General features: G+C 42.4%; 1 protein-coding gene across 1 annotated transcript in view; it reads right to left on the reverse strand.

Annotated features, from left to right (window-relative positions):
• Positions 1-4,626: 4,626 nt before the first annotated feature.
• Positions 4,627-24,786, reverse strand: part of LOC115467181 (low molecular weight phosphotyrosine protein phosphatase-like) — a 31,580-nt gene continuing 11,420 nt past the window's right edge. Inside the window, exons 4-6 of the mRNA XM_030198929.1 lie at positions 15,395-15,456; positions 5,092-5,197; positions 4,627-4,957 (exon numbers count right to left, since the gene is read on the reverse strand). Of these exons, the coding sequence (XP_030054789.1) occupies positions 4,880-4,957; positions 5,092-5,197; positions 15,395-15,456 (246 nt within the window). The 3' untranslated portion in view covers positions 4,627-4,879. The remainder of the gene's footprint in view (positions 4,958-5,091; positions 5,198-15,394; positions 15,457-24,786) is intronic.

Consider the following 24,786-nt stretch of genomic DNA (forward strand, 5'->3'; position numbering starts at 1 on the left):
CAATATCTTAAAAATGACATATGTGAATTCCTTCAAAAAGGTAGTAAATAAATCCTAATAGATAAATTATGTCAAACAATGAAAGTACCCTCCCATATTGACATATCTGTCCATCAACTACAAAACTGTAACTCTGTGCTTATGTTTCAATTGTACTGTTCCTATATAATATAGTATAGATCTTCATATTAGATGTCAAATCCACATATGGAACATAGCAATATGATTCTTTTCTTCAAGATATCACATTCTCCATCCTCCGTGATAATAGATGCCACAATGATCATCTAGAATGAAGGAAATTTCTTTGAAAGTCTTTCCCAGATCAATTCGAATGGATCTTAAAATGATCATCTTTATTGAACAAATCCTCTAGAGTCCTGGTTCCCAACACAGTTTTGTGTTTTGCTACTCGCATCATCAGGGGCCAGACTAAAATAATAATGAAAAAACGATATAGGATTCTGAATAACACCTTTCTACTTCTTTTTGTGTGTGATATTAAAACAAATACAATAATTTTTACCTGAGATTAGTTTGAAGATCTTTCACAGAATCTATCCCAAGCTGGATATATCGGACAGGGACTCCCGCATAATGGCGCCTGTCTCTCAAAACACAGATATGCATAAACCCAATCTATCTAATCGAGGAAAGTCACATGCACTATATCACAGGCCATTCTACTTCTCTGTTTAAGCCTGTAGGGGCCACTGTTCCAATAGAAAAATAAAACGATCCTCTTTTCTGTGTAAAACAGCTGCTGTATCTCCTCTCCTATATATATTAAGTAGAACTAATACTAAAAATTTTAATTCCTCCACTGTATGTGGGCCAACTCCTAGTGTTCAACCAAAGGGACTTCTTTTCTTTAATAACATAAGTGTTGCCATACTGGGATAGACTGAAGGTCCATCAAGTCCAGTATCCTGTTTCCAAGTGGCCAATCCAGGTCACAAGTACCTGGCAAGATACCAAAACAGTACATTTTATGCTGCATATCCTAGGAATAAGCAGTGGATTTTCCCCAAGTACATCTTAATAAAGGCTTATTGACTTTTCTTTTAGGAAGATATGCAAACTTTTTTTTTAACCCCACTAATCTAACTGCTTTTACCACATTCTCTGGTTAACAATTTCCAGAGTTTAATTACACGACGAGTTAAGAAATATTTTCTCCGGTTTTAAATTTACTACTTTGTAGATTCATTGCGTGGCCCCTAGTCCTACCATTTTTTGAAAGAACAAGCAATTCACCTCTACCTGTTCCACTCCACTCATTATTTTATAGACCTCTATCATATCTCCCCTCAGCCATCTTTTCTCCAAGCTAAAGAGCCCTAGCCGCTTTAGCCCTTCATCATAGAGAAGTCGTCCCATCCCCTTTATCATTTTCATTGCCTTTGTACCTTTTCTTTTTGTTTGACCAATATGCCAAAGATCACATTGGTACCAAAAACCATATATTACAAACTGATTGTGATTCACAAAATGTAAGTATAAGAAATATTCTTTTTCCCCAACAAATTATGTAGAATGCTACTTCATGCTTCTATTGCATGTGGACAATAGACACAACTGGAGCATTTAAAATGTCCTGAATGTTCCTCATCTAATAAGTTTTTTGGTCACATGTGTGTTACCATATACACATTCAGTTGAAGTTACGAATGTTCCGCTGTGTCTGGCGGTGAGATCGGTGACCCCTTAAAGAGTAATCTTCATCACAGGTTCGGCATTTGGAGCACCATGTAGGGGACAGGGCATCAGGAGAGACAGTGAGAGCTGTATTATCTGCTCCCACAGCGGTTTCTTCAAAGGATTTGGTAGAATGCTAAGACCTACATGAATTTGAGTTTGCACTGGTTTCATAACCTTTAGATAAGTACCTTTGACATATGCTCTTATTTTTTAATCTTTTCTGTGTTTTCGCTTACATCAGTAAGTAATGACTTATAGCTGATATATGTTATAAATATTTGAATATTTGCAATACTGAAAAATATCATTTAATCTATAAAGTGGTATTTTTCTTCCATTCCAATTTATAGTTTTGCCTCTTGATTAGAGGTTGGCGGTGAGGGCTTTTGATGCAATGACTGTCACACATTGAGTGCACTGAATGGGTACATACATCTCTTGACACAAGGCAATTAATCACTCTGAGAACCATTCACTATTTATGTATTTAAAAAAATCTTTTTTTTTATTTTGAAAGTGTATTTTGTTTGATAAGGTATCTGTAGATAGGAAATGTTTTTCAAGTCAGGATACCTGAACATTAAATCAATACCTTTAAAATTATTGTATTAAATTTTAACTGCCAGACCTTTGACCATTCTTCTAAATTTTTGGAGATCTCTTCTCACGGTTTCTACTCCCTCCAGGCTATCCACTCTACTGGCCATCTTCATGCCATCCGCAAAAAGGCAAACCTTTCAGCAATGTCTCTCACAAATATATTAAACAGAACTGGCCTCAGTACTGACCCCCGAGGTACTCCACTACTTACCTTCCTTTCCTCTGAGCGGATTCCATTTATCACCACCCTTTGTTGCCTGTCAACCCATTTCCAATCCAGTTCACCTTGTTGGGTCCTAAGTTCAGCCCCCTTAGCTTATGAGTCTTCTTTGAGGAACCATATCAAAGGTTTTGCTGAAATCCAAGTAGATTACATCTAGCACATGTCCTTTATCCAGTTCTTTGGTCACCCAGTTAAAGAAGTCAATCAGATTTGTTTGGCAGGATTTTCCTTTGGTAAAACCGTATTACCTCAGCTCCTACAACCCACTGGATTTTAGAAAGCGACTCCATTATTTTTCCTACCAGCGACATGAGGCTTACTGGCCTGTAGTTTCCCACTTTTTCCCTGTCCCCACTTTTGTGTAGAGGGACAAATCATCCTGTGGAACCTCTCCAGTCTCTAAAGATCTATTAAATAAATCCTTAGGAGGTTCCGGCAGGAGCTCAGAGCTCCCTCAGTATCTTGGGATAAATCCCATCCTGTTCCATAACTGTCTACTTTCACGCCTTTCATAAGAGATTCAAGCTGAAGACATCTTGCATATGGAGCCGGTCCCTCTCCGGGGATCACATTTTCTGTCTGCACAGAGGGAGAAGCTGTAATTGGGGCAACAGCTTTGGTATCACAATGTTTCCCAGTCACACTGCAGTTTAAAAATATTTACAAATGTAGAAAACAGAAAAAGCCCTATCAAAGTCCCTAACATTTCCTCAGCTGTTCTGTAGACTAAAAGTAGTTTTCTTCTTTTGTGTAAGGTCTAACCCTCAGAAGTGTGAGGACTTCAAAAGAGATTATTTAGGTCACCTTTCCTTGTGAAATGGAGATAAAATCCTGGAGCAAAGCAAAGAAGCTCCTTAAAGAGAAATTAAAACTAAGACTTCTCTACTCAAGATAAAAAAAATAAAGCAACAGTTTTCCCAGCAATATAAAATTAGAATTTAAATAAACTTGCTCCTAAAATAAATAAATCAGGCACAGTACTGGTTTGAAAAAAAAAAAAACCCTACTTCAATCTACAATGTGTACCTCCTAATTGGCTGGAAAGCCTATAAATCAAAGATCAGCCCAGGGACTTAAAATACTAAACAGGCTTCCCTCTGCTGGTATCAGTATGCTAAACTGATGTTATGCTAAGCACTAAAATGCAACCTAAAACACTATTTAAAACCCTAACAAAAACTTAAAAAGCTACACTACTGTTTAAACTGGCTTTGCTAAATAAGCAGCAACAACAACAAAAAAAAAAAAGACAATGAAATTACCTATTTAACTCCACGTTTAAATGCAATTTCCAGCATGAAAAATACTCAGTTAAGTTTTCCTCCTCTCAGTACCTCCTCTCTCAGCACCTCTTCATTATCATTTTTAGATTTCAGCATTGAAATTTCAAATAAAAACTGGGAACTTTCATTCCATTGAAGATTTTGTTGCAAAAATGACCAACTCAGCTCATAAGAGTATTTATAGTAAGTTTTTTTTTTTAATTTAATGGACTGAAAATCAAACAACTGCAATCGCTTAATAAAACACATCCAGAATTACAAAATTATTAACTACAGTTTTTTCTAATGCCAAAGTAACATCGAAAGCACCTAAGTTTAACACTCACAGTAAGTCTTTATGCTATAGGGTACTTTTACTTAGATTTAGTAGTGAGTGGCCTTAGCACACCCTTACACAAGTTTTTCCTGCCCACTAAGTTCATTTTTACCGCAGCCGGAATATGGCTAATTTTCCATCTTTCCTATTAACGACCACACGCTAATGCTGCCATTAGTGTGTGGCCATAAAGGGGAAAAAAATTAGCGCACGAGTACTTACCGACACCTATTTCAGGGCTCACATAGGGAGCAGCACTGATTAGCACAGAAACACCTCCTCTGCGGCAAAAATTTTTTAAAATTATTTAAGTGAACAGTTTGCATGTGCAGATTAGGAACTTAACGCAAGATGCCTGAGCACATCCTACGATAAACCCTTTTAAGCTGTGGTAAGCATGACTAGCGCTTACCACAGCTTAGTAAAAAGACCTCTATTTGCCCAAACAAAAATATTTATTCTTTTGTGCAAGCTGCCAATTTGAAATGAAGAAAAATGAAACATACAATTTAAAACATTTATTCTACTTATTTATAATCAATCACAATACTTCTGTATTACATCAGTGTCTCAGCAAAAGACAGATTCATGAATTCTACTCTTTAAGAATTTCCACATTTGGATATAACCAAAATATTTCTATTGTTTGAGAAGCTGCAGTTTTATGCCAGTAGTTTAAAACAAAGCACATACAGCTCTGCTTTTTGAAGATCAAGTTATTGACTACTCATTTCCAGAAGTACAACTGGTGTATGGTTAAGAGTACTTCTCCAGAAAGGATTTACAGCATCTAACACACTGCTGATAGACTGTCTCAAAATCCTCTTCATTCCCCTGAGAACAAACAGAAAAAAGGCAACACCATATTAAAAATTTATAATACAGTGAAATAAATTTCAATATGAGTATACTTTGTTCCTATGCATACTCTTTTCTTAAAATAATTTCAGGATGTTGATTATACTTACATAATATGGATCCTCAATGATGAGTAGTTTTTGTGGATCGTAAGACCCTAAAAGTTCAATTTTTGATTTGCAATTCTTAATCTGGCCACTTTTTCTCTTTAGATCTCTGAAAATAAAGTTAAAATGGAATTCGTATTTTAAAAATAAGCATAGACAGCATTTTTTTCAATTCATTCTTTTAATAATTCACTACATTCAAGTCATCAATTTTACAAGCTGCATCTATAATCTCTGAATCACCACAAAAATATTGACCTGCAAGTATTCCTTTAGAATTAGACACTAAAACAGACTATATAGCATTGTGATAGCACAAGCTATATTAAAACACTTGAGGAAAATCTATCAAAATTCAAGAGATTTTTCATACATTACTGTCAGTGGCACATAAATGTTTAAAGTAAAAAACAAACCTCACTAATCCTGAAAGTATGACCTGCTTAGAAAACTACCCATTTCTCCAGTACTCATAGGTGTACTGTGAGTTTTTGAACTATGTACATTAGATTCAGCATTTTAAAATTTAAATAGGGGGAAATTATTAACATGGGCTACCTTTAGACTTGTGTAAAATAACCCATCTTGCTATTTTAGCAAAAGGGTCTCATATAAAATGGGACTCTGTGCTAAAACAGCATGACTTGTGGCAAAATAAATTGTTCTTGATGGTAGCCCACACAGCAAAGATACTTACCTGTAGCAGGTATTCTCCGAGGACAGCAGGCTGATTATTTTCACACGTGGGTCGACGTCCGCGTCGGCCCGGGGACCGGCATTTTGACATAGCAAAAACAAAAAGGTTTTGACAGAGTTTTCTGGCGTGCGTGCAGCGCGCACCGTACATGCGCGGACTGACTTCCTGCCAGCCGCACGAGCGCGTACCTCAGTTAAATCAAAAAGCATAATAAATAACTCCAAAGGGGAGACTGGAAGGATTGTGAGAATCAGCCTACTGTCCTCAAAGAACACCTGCTATAGATAAGTATCTTCATTTTCTCAGAGGACAAGCAGGCTGCTTATTCTCACAAGTGAGGTATCCCCAGCATCCAAGCTTACTCAAAACAATGAACATTGGTCAATTGTGCCTTGCAACAGCGAGGACATAACATAGGTTAATCAAACTATATACAGCTAGCTGAGAGTGCAGCCTGGAACAGAATAAAACGGACCTAGTGGGGTGGCGTTGGATTCTAAACCCCAAACAGATTCTGCAGTACTGACTTCCCAAACCTACTGTCGCATCGGGTATCCTGCTGAAGGCAGTAGTGAGATGTGAATGTGTGGACTGATGACCACGTTGCAGCCTTGCAAATCTCTTCAATGGAGACTAAGTGAGCCACCAACGCAGCCATTGCTCTAACATTGAGAGCAGTGACATGGCCCTTCAGAGTCAGCCCAGCTTGGGCATAAATGAAGGAAATGCAATCTGCTAGCCAACTGGACATTATGCATTTTACGATGGCGACTCCCCTCCTGTTGAGATCGAAACAGACAAACAACAGGGCGGACAGTCAGAAGGGCTTCGTCCACTCCACGTAAAAGGCCAATGCTCTCCTGCAGTCCAAAGGGGTGCAAGCTGCTTTCGCCAGGGTGGGCATGAGGATGGGGAAAAAATGTTGGCAAGACAATTGACTGGTTCAGATGGAACTCCGACACCACCTTCGGCTTGAACTTTGGGTGCGTGCGGAGGACTACTGTGTTGTGATGAAACTTAGTATAAGGTGTATCCACTACTAAGGCCTGAAGCTCAGTGACCCTACGAGCTGCAGTAACAGCCACCAAGAAAATGACCTTCCAGGTCAAGTACTTCAGATTACAGGAATTCAGTGGCTCAAAAGGAGCCTTCATAAGTTGGGTGAGAATGACATTGAGATCCCATGACACTGGTGGAGGTGTGACAGGGGGCTTTGATAAAAGCAAACCTCTCATGAAATGAACAACTAAAGGCTGTCCAGAGAAAGCCTTATCATCTGCATGCCGATAAGCACTAATTGTACTGAGGTCTTGAGACCAAACTGACAATTGTAGAAGGTATTCAAGCAGGGTCTGTGTAGGACAAGAGAGGATCCAGGGCCTTGCTGTCATGCCAGATGGCAAACCTCCTCCATTTGAAAGAGCAAGACCTCTTCGTGGAATCTTTCCTGGAAGCAAGACTTGGGAGACACCCTCTGAAAGACCCAAAGAGGCGAATTCTAAGGTCTCAACATCCAGGCTGTGAGAGCCAGAAACTGGAGGTTGGTATGTAGAAGCGACCCCTCGTTCTGAGTGATGAGAGTTGGAAAACACTGCAATCTCCACGGTTCCTCGGAGGACAACTCCAGAAGAAGAGGGAACCAAATCTGATGCAGCCAGAAGGGTGCAATCAGGATCATGGTTCCACGGTCTTGCTTGAGTTTCAGCAAAGTCTTCCCTACTAGAGGTATGGGAGGATACGCATACAGAAGGCCTGTTCCCCAAAGAAGGAGAAAGGCATCTGACGCTAGTCTGACATGGGCCTGAAGCCTGAAACAGAACTGAGGGACCTTGTGATTGATCTGAGTGGCAAAAAGATCCACCAAAGGAGTGCCCCATGCTCGTAAGATCTTGCGGGCTATGCCCATATTCATTCATTGACCACTCGTGAGGTTGCATTACCCTGCTCAGCCTGTCGGCCAGACTGTTTACACCTGCTAGATGTGGCTTGGAGATACATGCCTCGACAGCGTGCACAAAGCAACGTCTGAACAGCTTCCTGACACAGAGGGCGAGATTTGGTGCCCCCCCCCCCTGCTTGTGTGTAATACATCGCAAGGAGGAGTGGCCTAATGGTTAGGGTGGTGGACTCTGGTCCTGGGGAACTGAGTTCGATTCCCACTTCAGACACAGGCAGCTCCTTGTGACTCTGGGCAAGTCACTTAACCCTCCATTGTGCCAAGTACAAATAAGTACCTGTATATAATATGTAAGCCGCATTGAGCCTGCCTGCCATGAGTGGGAAAGCGCGGGGTACAAATGTAAAAAAACCTGATTGTCTGTCTGATTCAAGATGATTTGGTTGGACAGCCAATCTCTGAAAGCCTTTAGAGTGTTCCAGATAGCTCGAAGCTCCAGGAGGTTGATCTGAAGGCCTGTTTCCTGGAAGGACCAGGTTCCTTGAGTGTGAAGCCCATCTACATGAGCTCCCCACCTTAGAAGGGATGCATCCATTGTCAGACGCTTTGTTAATACTCTTGGCACAGACGCCAGGCCAAAGGGCAGTACACGGTACTGAAAGTGCTGCATTCCCAGCCGAAATCGAAGATACTTCCTGTGAGCTGGGGGTACCAAGATGTATGTGTGTAAGCATCCTTCAAGTCCAGAGAGCATAGCCAATCTATTTCCTGAATCATGGGAAGAAGGGTGCCCAGGGAAACCATCCTGAACTTTAGGAATTTGTTCAGAGCCCTTAGATCTAGGATGGGATGCATCCCCCCTATTTTCTTTTGCACAAGGAAGTACCTGGACTAGAATCCCAGCCTTCTTCCCCTTGGTGGAATGGGTTCGACCGCATGGGCCTTTAGAAGGGCAGAAAGTTCCTCTGCAAGTACCTGCTTGTGCTGGGAGCTGTAAGAATGAGCTCCCGGTGGGCAATTTGGAGGTTTGGATCCCAGATTGAGGGTGCATCCTAACTGGACTATTTGAAGAACCAACCAGAGGTTACAAGAGGCAAGCTTTGGTGAAAAAACATTAACCTCCCCCCCCCCCCCCAACCGGCAAGTCGTCCGGTACAGACAATTTTACAGTGGCTATGCATAACTGGAGCCAGTCAAAAGTTCGTTCCTTGTTTTTTCTGGGGAGCAGCAGGGGCCTTAGGCGCACGCTGTTGACAAGAACGAGCGTGCTGGGGCTGAGCCTGACTAGGCTGTCGAGAAGCCGGAGTGTACCTATGCCTAGCATAGGAATAGGGAGCACTCTGTTTCCCACCAAAAAACTTCCTAGTTGAGGGCTGTAGCAGAAGGCGCCTGGTGGGAGAGTGAATCCATTATGCTTCTTGATCTGGTCAACAAGATCATCTACTTTTTCACCAAAGATTGTCCTCCTGGCAAGGTACATCTGCCATCCGCTGCTGGACCAAATGATCCATGTAAGAGACACGCAGCCATGAGAGTCTGCGCCTCACTACACCCTGAGCAGTGATTCTGGATGTCACATCAAGAGTCGTAAGCGCCCCTGGCCAGGAATTTACGACACGCTTTCTGCTGCCTGACCACCTGGCAAAAAGGCTCGGTCTGCTCCAGAGGGAGGGCATCAACCAATCTAGACAGCTGCCTCACCGAATTCCACAAGTGTACGCTCATGAAGAGCTGGTAGGACTGGATACGGGCAGCGAGCATAGAGGACTAATATGTCTTCCTCCCAAAAGAATCCAAGGTCCTAGCTTCTCTGCCTGGGGGCGCTGAGGCATAGTCTCTAGTACTTTTGGCTCTCTTGAGGGCAGAGTCCACCACCATGGAATTGTGGGGTAACTGAGACTTCATCAACCCAGGTTCACCGTGGATCCGATACTGGGAATCGGCTTTCTTCAGGATCACAGGGCCAGACAGAGGGAATGACCAGTTCCGCATAAGGACTTCCTTCAGTACCTTATGCAGAGGAGCCATCACAGCCTCCTTTAGGTGGAGAGGGATAGTCCAGGTCCTCGAGCATCTCAGCCCTGGGCTCATCCTCCAACTCCAAAGGGAATGTAATAGCCGTAGCCATTTCCTGGACAAAAGATGTAAAGGAAAGTCTCTCAGGAGGAGACCGTCTCCTTTCAGGTGGAGGGGAAGGTTCAGAGGGAATCCCATACAACTCTTCGGAAAAAAAATATCTGGGATCTCCTTCTGACTCCCACGAATGCTCCGCTTCAGTATCGGATAGTACCTCTCTTAGGGAACTCCGAGACTGAGCCTGCCTCTATGTTGAGGATTGACGTCCTCGATGGTGATATCGAGGGGCTGACGCCCACATGGACTGTGGCAAAGCTTCCTCCATCGACGGGGAGTCGGATCTGGGTGGCAGCCGACACTGGTGCCACAAGCGGCACCGAGGATGGGGACCTCACCACAGGTGACGGGCAGACGGAACGGAAGGCGCAAGCACCCCAGACACCGAAGCAGAATGGCGCAGCAGTCCTTCCAGAAGTTCTGGAAGCAAAGACCGGATGCGCTCGTTGAGTGCCACCATCGGAGAAGGCTGTGGGGCCGGTGGATCAGCCTGTGGCAGAATCTGCTGAGGCTCAGGTGCAGGTAGCGGGCTGTTAAGAGACCGGCACATCGGCACCTCCTGTATGGAGAGGGAGCGATCCTCTTGGCGCCAACGCTTCTCGGGTGCCGAATTCCTCGACGCCCTGGAGCTCCCAGCGCTGTGTGTCGGAGATCGGTGATGGTGCTTCTTCGCCTTCGCTTGATGCCCGTCACCTAGACTCCTCAGTGCCGACGAGGAATCCTCACATCTCCTCGGGGTTGGGTCCGACGATAGTTGGTCCCGGGGGGCCTACATAGCAGGAGGCCTACAGACAGGTGGAGACCCACTCGACACCTCACTGCTCCCAGCTCGACTTGGTCTCTCAGCAGCCATTACCTCTGCTCCTGACGTCAATGCCGCCGACCTCGGTACCGATGTTCATGCCAACGTCGAAGGACTGGAATGAGCTCCAAAAACTCTCTCTCGTTGGGCTTCTCGAGCTACTTGGGTCCGCTTCTTCATAAGAAGACACAACACAAGCAGCTAGGCTGTGGTCGGGCCCAAGGCACTAGATACACCAGGAATGCGTTGTGGTACCTGAGATGGTCCGGTTGCACCGAGTACAAATTTGAAGCCGCTGGGCATCCTCGATGACATGGAAGGCAAAACGGCTTCGGCAAAATCAAAGGACTCGATCGTGCCAAGAAAAAGGGGCACAAAAAGGGAGAGAAACCCGACCGCATGGCCTAAAAAGTGGTCGTATTGAAAAGAAAATTTAAAATTTGTGGAAAAAAACCAAAGATTCTTTTAAAAGGAAATCCTAGCTACTTTTTTTTTTTTTTTTAACAAAGTAAATAAACTAAAAACGTTTAAAAAAAAAAGCTCACAAAAATTCACAAAAAAAAAAAATAAATAAAAACCCCTCTTTCGGGGCCAAAACGTGGAGCACAGGAGGAACCTGCAGCACTTCGTCACGTAAAAAAGAGAACTGAGGTGTGCGCACATGCCAGAAGACGCTAGCAAAACATTTTTTATTTACTATGGCAAAATGCCGGTTCACGGGCCGACGCGGACGTCGACCCACGTGTGAGAATAAGCAGCCTGCTTGTCCTCATAACTATATTTTGGATTATTCTTCCCAATGTGCATCACTTTGTATTTGTACACATTAAATTTCAGCTGCCATTTGGATGCCCAGTCTTCCAGTTTCCTAAGGTCTTCCTGCAAATTTTCACAATTCATTTGTGTATTGACAACTCTGAATAATTTTGTGTCATCTGCAAATTTAACCACCTCGTTCATTGTTCCAGTTCCCAGATCATTTAAAAAAGTTTACTAGCACTGGTCCCAGTACAGATCCATGCAGAAACTCCACTATCACCATCTTCCATTGAGAAAAATGGCCATTTAACCCTACCCTCTATTTTCTGTCCAACCAATTCCTAATCCACAGAAGGACATTGCCTCCTATCCCATGATTTTTTACATTTTCTCAGGAGTCTCTTATGAGAAACTTTGTCAAATGCTTTCTGAAAATCTAGAAACAGTACATCAACTGGCTTACTTTTATCCACAGGTTTACTCACGCCTTCAAAGAAACTAAGCAGATTGGTGAGGCAAGACTTCCCTTGGCTGAACTCATGCTGACTCTATCCCATTAAACCATGTTTGTCTATGTGTTTCACAATTTTATTCTTCATAACAGTTTCCACTATTTTCCCCAGCACTAAAGTCAGGCTTACCGGTCTAACTTCTCGATCACCTCCGTAATCTTTTTAAAAATCGGTGTTACATTGGCCACCCTCCAATCTTCAGGTATTACGGATGATTTTAACGACAGGTTACAGATCACTAACAAAGATATGTTGGTTTACTGTAACAAACATTAAACCAACACATCTTTACCCTCATGAGTAAATTACTCATTGACAACCCTAGGAGCTATGAGCCCAATATTCAAAAAGAGTTTAAACAGTGAGGAAAGGCTGATAAAAGCCATCTTTAAAGGGAAGCTAAGCAATAATGATCAGTCCAGGGTAAGGAAGAATTGGATCGAGTGATTTTTTTTTTTTTTTAAACCAACAAGGATTAGTCCAAACACTAAATCCATGACATGGCCAGTTTCATGTGTTGGGGATAAGATCATCTGCATCAAACCCAAATCTGAAAATGCCTCAAGCAAAACATGATCATAAGTAGGAAAAAAAAAAAGAGCAATGGTCAAACAATAAGTCTGAAAGGAGGAATTCCCTGCTTTTTCACTGGGAGGCAAAGGGGCTCATTTTCAAAGCACTTAGACTTACAAAGTTACATAGGCCACTATGGAACTTTGCAAGTCTAACTGCTTTGAAAATACGCCTCAACGTCTCAAAATGGATTAGTCTTACATATACTATGACAGTAATGAATCTCACTCTTAAGCCTGGGCATGTGGAGTATGATCTGTGTCTCTCAAATTTACTGTTAAATGCTCACCATAGTGCTTCCTTCTGGAGTTCCTAAGATATAACATGTAAAGGCAACCGATGTAGGTGTGCTTGAAAATTATTTTTAATCAGGCCTTTGGCACCCAAAATGATGGAAATTTCAGTATCTTTCTGTCACATTTTCTTAGTCTCTCACTGCTCTTCTTGGTACTTGAGGATCTTCACATGATTCACAGAGTACCTGTTTGAGACAGACTCCTATGATTAACGATGCTCGGTATTTTTTTTTAATCATTATGTCCAGTTTTTATTGGTTGAAATGGAGATGTCCCAGTTGATCAAAACCTCTATTTTCTAGAATTCTTAGGAGCTGATGCACAAAGGTAACCAAGCTTTCAACGTTTGCTTTAGACCGGTTGTAGCCAGTCTATAGCAAACATTATTTAGCAAGTAATGCACAAATGGGTTTTCTGTGGCTCTAATGTGTGCCATTAGCAGCTACTGAGAACCCTATGCAAACATATTACAAGCTCATTAGTATTATAATGAGAATGCCATGCAATGTCCAGCTCCAGAGCGCTTAGGTTTAACGAGCTAGACTTTACAGCAGCTCTGGAGCTGTCGGACAGGAGGAAAACCAAGGCAGCTGCCAAGGCTGCCTGCTTGTGCTCCCTACCTCGCCCCTCCTGACCACCGTCAGACCCCCAAAAAGAACCATGGTGGTCCAGTGGACCCCCTCAGAACCAAAGATTTCTGATGGTTCAATGGACCCCAACCTCCTTCCCGAGCAAAATATCTCTAGTGGTCCAACTTCCATTAGGTTGGAAAGAATAAAAGATTAGACTTGACATGCCTTTGTAAATGAGTGTCCAATCTTCCTTTTCTTGGGAAAATAGCTGAAAGATTTGGATCATTAATGAAGAGACTAAAAATACAACACACACAGGTATTCTTATCCATGACAATCTGGGTTTAGAAAGGGATATGGCACAGAGCATTTTAGTAGCCACTGAAGACAGGTAGAAAAGGGACTGGATACACTTTTAGCACTCCTGGACCCACTTAGTCTGACACTGTTACCAATAATCTTTGTTTCAGCAGTAAGAGGCTATGGATATTGTAGCACACTATTCAGTCATATTAAGATTTAAACCGTTTGTTTCTGAGAGGTCATTCAGTGAAACAGGGAAAGATGGTTCCAACCTTTAGGTCCTTGGCTTGTGCGTTCCCCCCCCCCCCCCCCCAAGAGATCATTGCTGTCACCCATGTTATTGAATTATATGTACATTCTTTACTTATCTTGATCCATATGCTCAGATTGGATTGTTATTTCTCTGCAGATGACATAGTAGCATATTGTGAACATGGAGGGTGATCAAACAGCAACACGGTAGCCATTTAATGGTTGTCTCAATGATCCTATACAATGGTTAGACTTCCATAGATTAAAAACTTAACCCATCAGTATGCATTGTTTTGGCTGGCTCAAAACTGTACTCCACTGTATTTGACTAAAAGAAATTATGTATATTTAGAATCTAGAGAGAACTAAAATTTAGGAGTCCAGTTAAACTCTGTTAAAATGGATAGGTCAGACCCAAGGGCCTTTACTCAGTTCTCATCCTTCTTGACCTATCTGCAGCTTTTGACACTGTTGATCACCATCTGCTCCTCACTTGGACTTCTGGGCTCCATGCTGTCTTGGTTTTCTTCTCATCTCTCCCATTGCACTTTTTGTGTATGCTCTGGAGGATCCTCTTCCACTGGTATACCATACAAATGAGGCAACTGCACCCAATTGTTTTTTTCAGACTTGGAACTCATAATTCAAACTTAATATTAGCAGAATTGACTATTTTAACACTCTACAACAGGTACTGTCAAGAACGATTTGAAAAAAAAAAAAAAAAAAAAAAAAAAGTTACAACAGTTGCAGAATACTGCAGCAAAGATCCCTGTGGGTACAGAGGCTTACGATCGTGCAATCAGTGCTAGCTTACTGAATGAAATGTTACTATACACTAAACCAAACTTTTTGCTCATCGAAACAAGAACTTTTTATGATCTTAACAGGTTAGATTGTCTAATAAATACTGTATTCGGTTGTTAATTTCCCTTGTTACAGAATGGTCTATCTTCAGACATTTGGAAAAAAATGCTTTTTTTTGCCTTTTTGGGAAAAACAAAACCTTAAAATGTGTCTTTTCATAATAGTATTTCCAGCCTGACACAAACAAGGTGTCAGATGATATTCAGAATAATTGTTAGGTATTTGATTATGGTTTTGATTTTATGTATTACTTGTAGTAGTATATATATTTTCAGGTATTTATAGAAGGTGGTATGTCAAGATAAAGCAATAAAGCAAAACTCTACATGATACTACTACTTGTCACAAATTCAAAGAATATCTCTATCTATCAAGACATTTTGCAAAGTAAAAACAATATAAAATGCTTAATCTAAAATCCTTCATTCAAATGTTTCATGATTAAGCATTCTAGATGTAGCCATTCCTTTCTTTGCTCAATTTCTAGGCTAATCATGAAAAATATTTGCCACCTCACATCCCTTCCTGATGACTACCATTATGTAATGAGGTAGTGCTGAGTAAAGAGGACTTTGAATCAATAAAAAATTTCAACAACTGACTAAAGACCACAAGCAAAAATTGTGAATTATATATTACTTACCTTAGATTACTTTCATCCATGCACAATATATAATCATAAGTAAGGAAATCATCTTTGGTAACCTAGCAATAAGAATACACTTAAAATTACAATTAAGCCATTTACTACTCTGTATTAAATAAAGTGTTTTAAACAGAATAGATGTAAACTCTATATAACATAAGATGGCAGCCTATAATAAAAGTACATACTTCATTTAATTTTAAGTACTCTTTCATTAATATATTGCTATTAATTTTATCTTGAATTGTACATCCAGTTCTTGCTGGGCCATAATTTTCTTGTGAAGCAGATGAGCCAACGTAAGAAGTTCCATCTGGATCTTAAGCAACCTATGCTCTTAAATGCACATATATGCTTAGACTGTGCATGTGCATGGATCTGGAAAAACAAAAAACAACCTATCAGAGGCCTCACTGCCTACAGGAGTCCATGCCACGCATCTGTCATCTTTCCTGCAAAGCTACTTCACTCAGAACTCAATGCCCCATTTCATTTAAATTCTCTTAGCAGATGCTAAGTGAACACAAAAGAATAACTACAAATACAAAAAGTTACATAGAACATCAGATGAAATCATAAGTCTCCTACCATTCATAATCACCCATAAGACTGAGTAAACAACCATATCTTCACATGCTTACCAAAATCTCACAAAACCAACTCATTCTCTGAAGCAACACATTCCACAGCAAGGATGCAATTTAATTGAAAACTTGTATTCCTTCTTCAATTCCATTAACAGATCACAAACACCATTGTATTACAGCAAACCAGACTTGCCTCTAAAATAAAATAGTGAAAAATACCACAGCCCATCAATTTATGATACATGTTCAGAAGCTACCAAAAAGAGAAATGCCTTAAGCTTTTTCTTAAATCTTAGAAGATGGGAATCAAAGCCACAGTTCAGCTGGCAAAGAATTCTACAATGGGAGCTCTGAAATGGAACATGCACACTGCCAAAAATATGAGAAGGCTCGTTGTTCAGCGGGATCAACCACTTACTATAATGGAACAACCACTTACACTGCATTACCCTGCTCAGTCTGTCCATCAGGCTATTCTCCTTGCTGGCCAGGTATGTAGCCCACAGAACCATACTGTGAAGGATGGCTCACTGCCACATCCTCACTGTTTCCTGACACAAGGGATAGGATCCCGTACCCCCCTGCTTGTTCATAGTACAATCACAACCTGGTTGTCAGTTTGAATGAGAACAATTTGGATCATCAGCCAATCTCTGAAAGCCTTTTGAGCATTCCAAATGGCCCTTAGCTCCGGAGGTTGACGTGAAAATCTGTTTCCTCAGCAGATCATGTCCCTTGGGTGTGAAGCCCATCCACAAAAGCTCCTCATCTGAGGTTGGATGCATCTGTTGTTAACACCTTTTGAGGAGGTAGAACTTGGAATGGGAGGCCTCATGGTCAAATTCGACTGAATTGTCCATCAGAGTAGGGAATGAAGTAGCTTTGGAGGGACTCGGAGGATATCCGCTAGGTTCCCCGTAGCTGGAGACCACTGGGATGCCAGAGCTCACTGGGCCTCTCTCAAATAGAGGCGAGCCAAGGGAGTGACACGCACTCTGGAGGTCATGTGGCCTAGCAATCTCAACATCTGCCAAGCTGTGACCTGCTTGCTGCTGCAGCCAGTGAGGTGAGCATCACCAATGCATCTGCTCTCACTTGGGGGGGAGGAAAGCGCGAGTTTGCACTGTATCAAGCAGGGCTTCCATGAATTCCAAGAACAGACTGCAGTGGGACCTGGGGTAATATATAACAAACCCTGGTAGTTCCAGTACCCAGATAGTTCTTTGAACAGACTCTTTTGCTCCTTCTTGCAACGTGCTCTTGATCAATTAGCCATCCAGGTAGGGACACACAGACTCCCAGTCTGCCTAGCGATGCTGCGACTACTGTGAGGCACTTGGTAAAGACTCTGGGAGCAGACATGAGGTCAAAAGGTAGGATGCAATACTGGTAACAGTGCTTCCCTATCAGAAATCAGAGAGATACTTCTGGTGACTGAGTATCTGGATGCAAGTATATGCATCCTTAAAATCCAGAGAGCAAAGCCAATCGTTTCTTGAATCATGGGAAGAAGGGCACCCAGGGAAACCATCATGAACTTTTCTTTGACCAAATATGTGTTCAGGGTCCTTACGTCTAGAACAGGTAACAGAAGTACCTGGAATAGAATTCCTGCCCCTTCTGCCCTGGTGGGATGGGCTCGACTGCATGGACCTGAAGGCAGAAAGTTCCTTGCTTGTGCTGAGTGATGAAGAGAGACTGTTGTGGTGAACAATCTGGAGGTGTTAAGCTGCCAATTGAGAGCGTGCCCCAAGGGCACATATGCGTTTGATATTGCATCCAGACTCCCTACTTTAGGTTAGTGTGTGGGATGCGCAGACTCTCTTGGCTGTGTCTCGGAGAGGCTGGTAGACATTCTTGCCGAGAGACAACCTTTTTGGGGACAAGGTGAAGGATGTTGCTAGCCTCATCAAGAAGCACACTGACATTATCCAGTCCCTTTTCTCGGTGGCTGCCTTCTGCGGCCTCCACTACTAGGAGGTTCACTGGCACTACTGGAGGTTCACTCCTTACTCTGAGTTGTAGGTTTACTTCTTCCACCCATCCTCAACAGCAGCCCCAGTCCCAGCTTCCTTGGGCCTGCCAGCAACATCCATAAGTCACAACCTGATCCTCAGGCAAAAATGGGGCAAGCTTTGGACTGGCTATAGGAGAGCATAGCTGCTGTCAAAGTATCCATTCTGGGTGACCTACTGGTAGGGGGGAAGCTGAATGTTTTTCCAAGAAAGGGTGGCCCCTTGTAATCTCCGTCTGGTGGGTTCTCTACATGATCTGAGATAACATGGTTTTACCAAAGGTAAATCGTGCCCAGATACACAAAAATTAATGTTCTAGCTGTGTGTGTTTTTATACTGGTTGCAGCCAGTTAAGCGAGCATAGAGTTCAGCGAGACATGCAGAAAGGGGGTCTGTGAGCTTTTTTCCTGTCACAGTAGCTGTTAATGATAGTTGCATGCTAAGTTATTTAAATGAGCTACTCTCCGCCTCCGAATTAGGAGAAGAACGGATGTAGGAGCTCCTCTGGCAGCCTCTAAACGAGGTGTCCCCCTGCACTCAGCCTCCTCCGCAACCACGAGGGTCGAGACATGCGGCACTTCCAAAATGGCGCCCGCTGCCAGCTTCATCGAGCAGGAAGAAACATCGCTCGCCATGCTCATACTAGAATGAGCGTCTAAGGAGCACGTTTTACACAGCCCCGCTGCTGATCTGCGTTTACCACAACAGGAGCAGCGCTTAACTCCCTCAGCAGCCATCGCCCGACTGGACGGAAATATGGCAATAAAATGTCGGCTTCGCGCCAAAACTTACCCCGTTCAGAACGGCGTCTGTGGGACCCTCCCTGGAGGAGCTGGGCACCACTCTCACCTCAGAAGACCGAGTCAACAAGCTCCGGTCAAGCTGCGCAGAACCAGAATCTCTGGAAAAAGCCTCATAACAGCCACGCAGTAAAAGCACGCTTTTTTTTTTAACGCTGTGAGGAAAGTTGGAGGCAGGCAGCAACAGAGGGACTCCGGGAGGCAAGGGAATGGGTAAGGCAGGGAAAGGGCGAACCTATGCCTTTAAAGTGGGCACCACCAGCCACAACACCCCTGCTCAACAGGCAAAGCATAGGAGCCACCCCAGGCAGTCTGAAATCCAGGAGCTGATCAAGCTACGTCCACACCTGCTGGGAGATAGAGAAATACTGAAGGCAGTTGGGGGCTAGCCGTCCAAGGGTCACTGTGGTTTTCAGTGTTCTCTATCTCCACCTGCTGGTAGGCAGATACAACCCATCAGTTAATGGATTCATCTGCTGCTGATGGCAAGATAATGGCAGCTAAGAGCCCCCAGAGAAGACAGTCCCACTTGAGAGAGAACAAATCCTCTAACAAGCAGAGGAAAAAAAGGAAGACGACAAAGGAGTCTCTAAACATCCTAATGGGTCTAAAAGTGTGTGTGTGGGGGTGGGGGGGGGGCTACCAACTGCTTTCATACACGCAGCTTGTCCGTTTTTGTGACCAGCTCATTTGCCTCCCGTTTCTTCTGAGCATCGCTGGCTATTTCCAACTCTGCAATTTTTACTGAGTTGGAAATAGAGAGCGGTGCTTTAACGGGACTTTAGTGCATCAAGGTGTGAATTCTTTGACTGGGTGACCAGAGAATTGGATAGAGGACGTGCGCTAGATGTAATCTACTTAGATTTCAGCAAAGCATTCAATATGGTTCCTCATAGGAGGCTCTTGAATAAACTTGACAGGCTGAAGTTAGGATCCAAAGTGATGAATTGGATTAGGAACTGGTTGACAGATATCAGAAGTTGGTGGTTAATACAATTCACTCGGAGGAAGGAAAGGTGAATAGTGGAGTGTCCTCAAGGATTGGTGCTGGGGCCGATTCTGTTTCATATATTTGGAGCAACATTGCCGAAGGGTTAGAAGATAAGGTTTGCCTTTTTGATGATGATACCAATATCTGTAATAGAGTGGACACCCCCAGAGTGATGAACTTAGAGTAGAAACCAAGGGAGACATGTGTTAGGCGGTGAGAGGCTGCTATGAACAGTCAGGGAGAAGGACCTTGGTGTGATAGTACTGAGGATCTGAAAATGACAAAACAGTGTGAACAAGGAAGTGGATGTAGCCAGAAGGATGCTAGGCTGTATAGTGAGGTGTAGCCAGCAGAAGGTGGTGTTGATGTCCCTGTACAAGTCATTGGTGAGGCCCCACAAAGTATTGTGTTCGTATCTTGCTAGAGATGTAAGACAACGTGAAGCGGTCCAGAGAAGGCGACAAAAATGATATGGGGTTTGCACCAAAATGCGTATGAGATGAGACTAGAAGACATGAATAAGTATACCCTAGAGAAGAGGAGGGACAAAGGAGATACGATACCAAATGTTTAAATACTTGAAGGTATTAATGTATAAATATTTTCCAGAGAAGGGAAAATGGTAAAAACTACAGGACATGATTTAGGTTGCAGGTTGGTAGACTTGAGAAATTGTCAGAAAATTCTTTTTCATGGGAGAGGTGGTTGATGCCCTGGAATGCCCTCCCGGAGAGGTGCGGGTGGCGGGGGGGGGGGGGGGGGGGGGAGGAGGAGGAGAGAACTGTGTGGAATTCAAAACGGCGTGGATAAACACAGGATTCTCTAATTAGAAAATGAAATGGTATGAAAAAAAACAAAACTTAAAGGGTTGCATATATGTTTGCATGTCAAGTGGTGCTTAGATGGCAACTCTGGCTGTATATCTAAGGCCGGTGCTGGGGCTTGGCTTGTACACAGTTTGAGTCCTGCATATAGCAATCCAGTTTAGGTTGGCTGTAGAGAGCTTTGACAGAAACTCCACTAATTTGGAAAGGCGAGAAACAGTGCCGGGCAGATTTTACAGTCTGTGTCCTGCAAATAGACAAGACTGATTTGGATAGACTTGATGGCAACTTCAGTAGCTGGAACATAAGGATATAGCTAGGTGGACTTCTACTGTCGATGTCCCAAAAATAACAAGGAAAGACCATTATCAAGTATCACTAAGGCTAGGACTGCTCTATATGTCTCCATGCAAAAGCAGGACACTCAAACAGCAATTTAGAGCTTTGAGATCTAAGGCCGGACAAAAGAGCCTTCCTTCTGTGCAACAGTAACATAGATGGAGTATCTGCCTTGTTCCTGTTTGGCCTGGGGAACTGGAACAATGGCCCAGAGCACTAGCAAGGAATCTACGGTGGCCTGAACCTTGACTGCCTTGGTTCCCTTTTGCCAAGGAGACTGCAAGACTAGAGGAGCCAACTGGGTGGGAATGCCCAACTTGTAACTTTCTGTAATAATATCCAAAACACACTCTTCTGTGAAACTCTTAAGACGTGGCTCGCACTGGAGTGGACCAGCCTTGCACACTGTTGATGCTCTGGAGGCATTGGCACTAGGCTGAATTGAAGGAAGACTTCCTGTCTGTACAAAAGAAGGACTGTGTGTGCCTGAAAGCGGTACTTCTGACCATACTGCTGACGATCAGGCGGAACATCTGCCGTCTTGAAACTGAGAGCCCCTGAGACAGATGACCAGAGGCTTTCAAGCTTATCCTCCAGAACCCACTGTGGCTAGTTCACCCCAGTTCTTCCACCAAATTATGGAGATCTTCTCAAACAGGCCAGGTGCCCTGAAAGGGTAGTTTAACTAGACACGACTTACACTGCATTCATTGCCCAATGCCGCAACCAGAGTTACCCACCTGCTATGACAGCCCAAGACATACTGTGGGCCGTAACATGTCAATAGTATCCGCAAGTAGGCCAACCCCGCTTCCTGCTGGGTATTATGGCACCCATCTTAGGTTGCTGATGCCACTTCAGGCATCCTCTTACCAGGAACAAGCTGCACACTGTCACTTGAAGGCCTAAAGAGGTTACTTTTAAGGCTTGTTTTAGTGATTTCTAGCTTCCTATCCACTGGCAAGGTAGTCTTAGTCACTGTCGTAACAAGGAAGCCCACGCTGGGAAGTTGCAATTTATCTTTCTCCTATGGAACTAATGGAAAGAGGCAAGCCATGGCCCTTCCCACTCTCTGCCCCACATCTGGTGAGACCTCTTCTGATGTAATCAGGTCTTTAAGTCTGAATGCATCAGGAAGGTCTTATAAGGACCTCTAAGCCCCCTTACAACAGATGAAGGTGGTACACCCGATGCCGAAGAAGGTTCCTCAATGGTAAGCACCACCATCTTTATGGAACAACCCGAGTACTTTTGGATCATCTCCCTCTAAAGCTGGCTTCTCTGAATAGACTGAGGTCACATCAGATAAGAAGCAGAGACAGACTCATCTTCCCACTCCTGGAGGTCTAAACAAGATCTCTTAGGAGCTGGAGGAGCTGTGGGACAAGCAACTGAAGCACCTTGCAGCAATTTGACTGTGCCTGCTTAAGTAAATAACCCTGGTGTAAGAGAAATATAAACACATAGGGCACAGCAAAGATGACACAAAATTATGGTCTCTTGATGATGCTTAAATAGTCTAGATTTATTGTGTAGCTTAAAAGACTCAAAATGGTAATGTTTTGGCCAACCGGCCTGTCTCAGGAGCTTTTGCAAAAATGACGATCAAGAAAATAAAACTCAAACAATAAAATTGAGATAAGAAACATATCTTTGAGTATAAAAGTAGAAAACAGTCATCACAGATAAGAGTTAAAATCTTACCAAGATAAAATGGTTATTGTTCTCTACAATTACACAAGAGAACACTATACAATCTGAATGAATAAAGATGGTTATGTCAAGGTGGTCAACACCTCAATTCAAACAAAATAGTACATCCTATATACAAATACACACCTGCAGAATGTATCAACGTGTATCTCATACCAAACAACATATAAATCTACTCAAAATATAATGACACATGATATATTCAGAAACATAAGTCAATGTGTGAAAATCTATGTGAATCAATATATATTTTCATTGAAAATCAAGTGCATATGTACCTCTCAAGGAGGTCTATAAAAAGAACATGTGTCTGTTGTTCTAATACCAAATTGAAAAGCTTGCATAATGTAGCCCAGAAAAGATAATGTGTAAATAAGTGACAGGTAATGAAATAAACCATGTAAAATAGTAGGTGATTACTACTAATCATTAGGGAGTTGACTATAGTAATGCCCAAATGTCAACAAATATGAAATAAGTGAATTGAAATAAGTAAACTGAAAACATTATGTTGATATCGCCAAACAATGGGGAAAAGAAACTGTGGTAATACTCAAGTGTAAACAAATAAGGGGCATATGAGAAACATATAAGGTGTAAGATAAAGTGCTTAAGGTGATTAAAAACAAGCTTCACTACGGAGATGACTATAGTAATGCCCCAAATGCAGACAAATAAGAAATAGTATATTAAAAGCATTATACTGATATCACCAAATGATGGGAAAACAAACTGTAGTAATATTCAAGTGTAAACAAATAAGGAAAATATGAGAAAGATACAAGGTATGATAAAGCCCTCACGGTGATTAAAAACAAGCTCCATATGGGAGAAATACAGCTGAGAACTTAGTTGATATACTGAAAGTGCAACAAGAATTAATGTCTATTAATAAGACTGTATATATTGAGTGATAAACAGTGTATATCAAACAGACTAATATCGGCAGTGTGTAACTGAAAGCAGGACAAACCAAGTGAACACCGATGTTGATCCCGCACATGAGACAAAACTGCTCAGTGAACTAAAGTATTTATGCTTCAATCTTTTTTATTAAGGCAAATATCTCAATATAACAACACCCTCAACATTTTCAATTCATGTCGAGGAGAAACGTGATATGTACAGACATTCTTTTCAGCCTCTTCTCTTTGCCAAATTAACAGTATTCCAACGATATTGCCTTTCTTTCTTCCCTTTCCCTCCCCCTTCCACCCCCCCAAAGCCCCCCCCCCCCCCCACTATCTTAAACGACCTCCCCTCCATTCCTTCACATCATCAGAAACATTAGTCATAATTAAACCTCCTCACGCATCACTTATTCCACAAACTGTTCTTAAAGGTTCAATAGGTGACTCCGGGCTGCTTGGGTGAGTGTCAACCAAAAGGGAGCCCAGCATTGTTGAAATTTCTTCCCTGTCATTGAGTCCAGGTCGTGATTCCCTTGCCGCTCTAGTCACATTAAGTACAACATCTTGACTCTCCAAAGTTGCCTGGTAGGTGGTTTGGTTGAAATCCACTCTGACAAGATAACCTGCTTGGCCGTAATAGTAGCCTTAGACACAAAGTCTCTAAACCCCCTGGGACTGGGTGTGCCCAACCTTGGATGTCCAAATAAGGCAACGTCATATGTCCAAATCGTGTTCCATATCTGTGATACATAGGATGTAATAGCTCTCCAAAATTTTTCCACACTCCTACATCTCCAGAACTAAAGTATTTTAACAAGGACATCTGGATCAAAAGATAAGACAAATTGAAACGATAGATTTTTGCCTAAGAAAATATGACGGAGGAAGTTATTTTAAAGTGTACAAGGTTGCCCTATTGAATATAGTGAACTCTGGAACAGCAGAATGTTACACATTTAAGAGTTTCACTTAGATAAATAGCACTGTATAAAGTAAGAACTACTGAATTAAAAGTATTTTCTCCGAGATTGAAGAAAATCATCAAGTAAAACTGCTTTATAAAAACAAATGATAAAGCTTTGTGGAAGTGAATTTCCAATAACAGAGGGAATGTTAGAAGACTGTATTACTATTAGATTGGAATGAATGTGGAGGGTGTATGGTTGATATTGAAGAAAACTGATCTTTTATCCATTTGGGATATTGAAT

Source organism: Microcaecilia unicolor, chromosome 3 (assembly GCF_901765095.1).
Source record: "Microcaecilia unicolor chromosome 3, aMicUni1.1, whole genome shotgun sequence".
In the NCBI taxonomy this organism is placed as follows: Eukaryota; Metazoa; Chordata; class Amphibia; order Gymnophiona; family Siphonopidae; genus Microcaecilia; species Microcaecilia unicolor.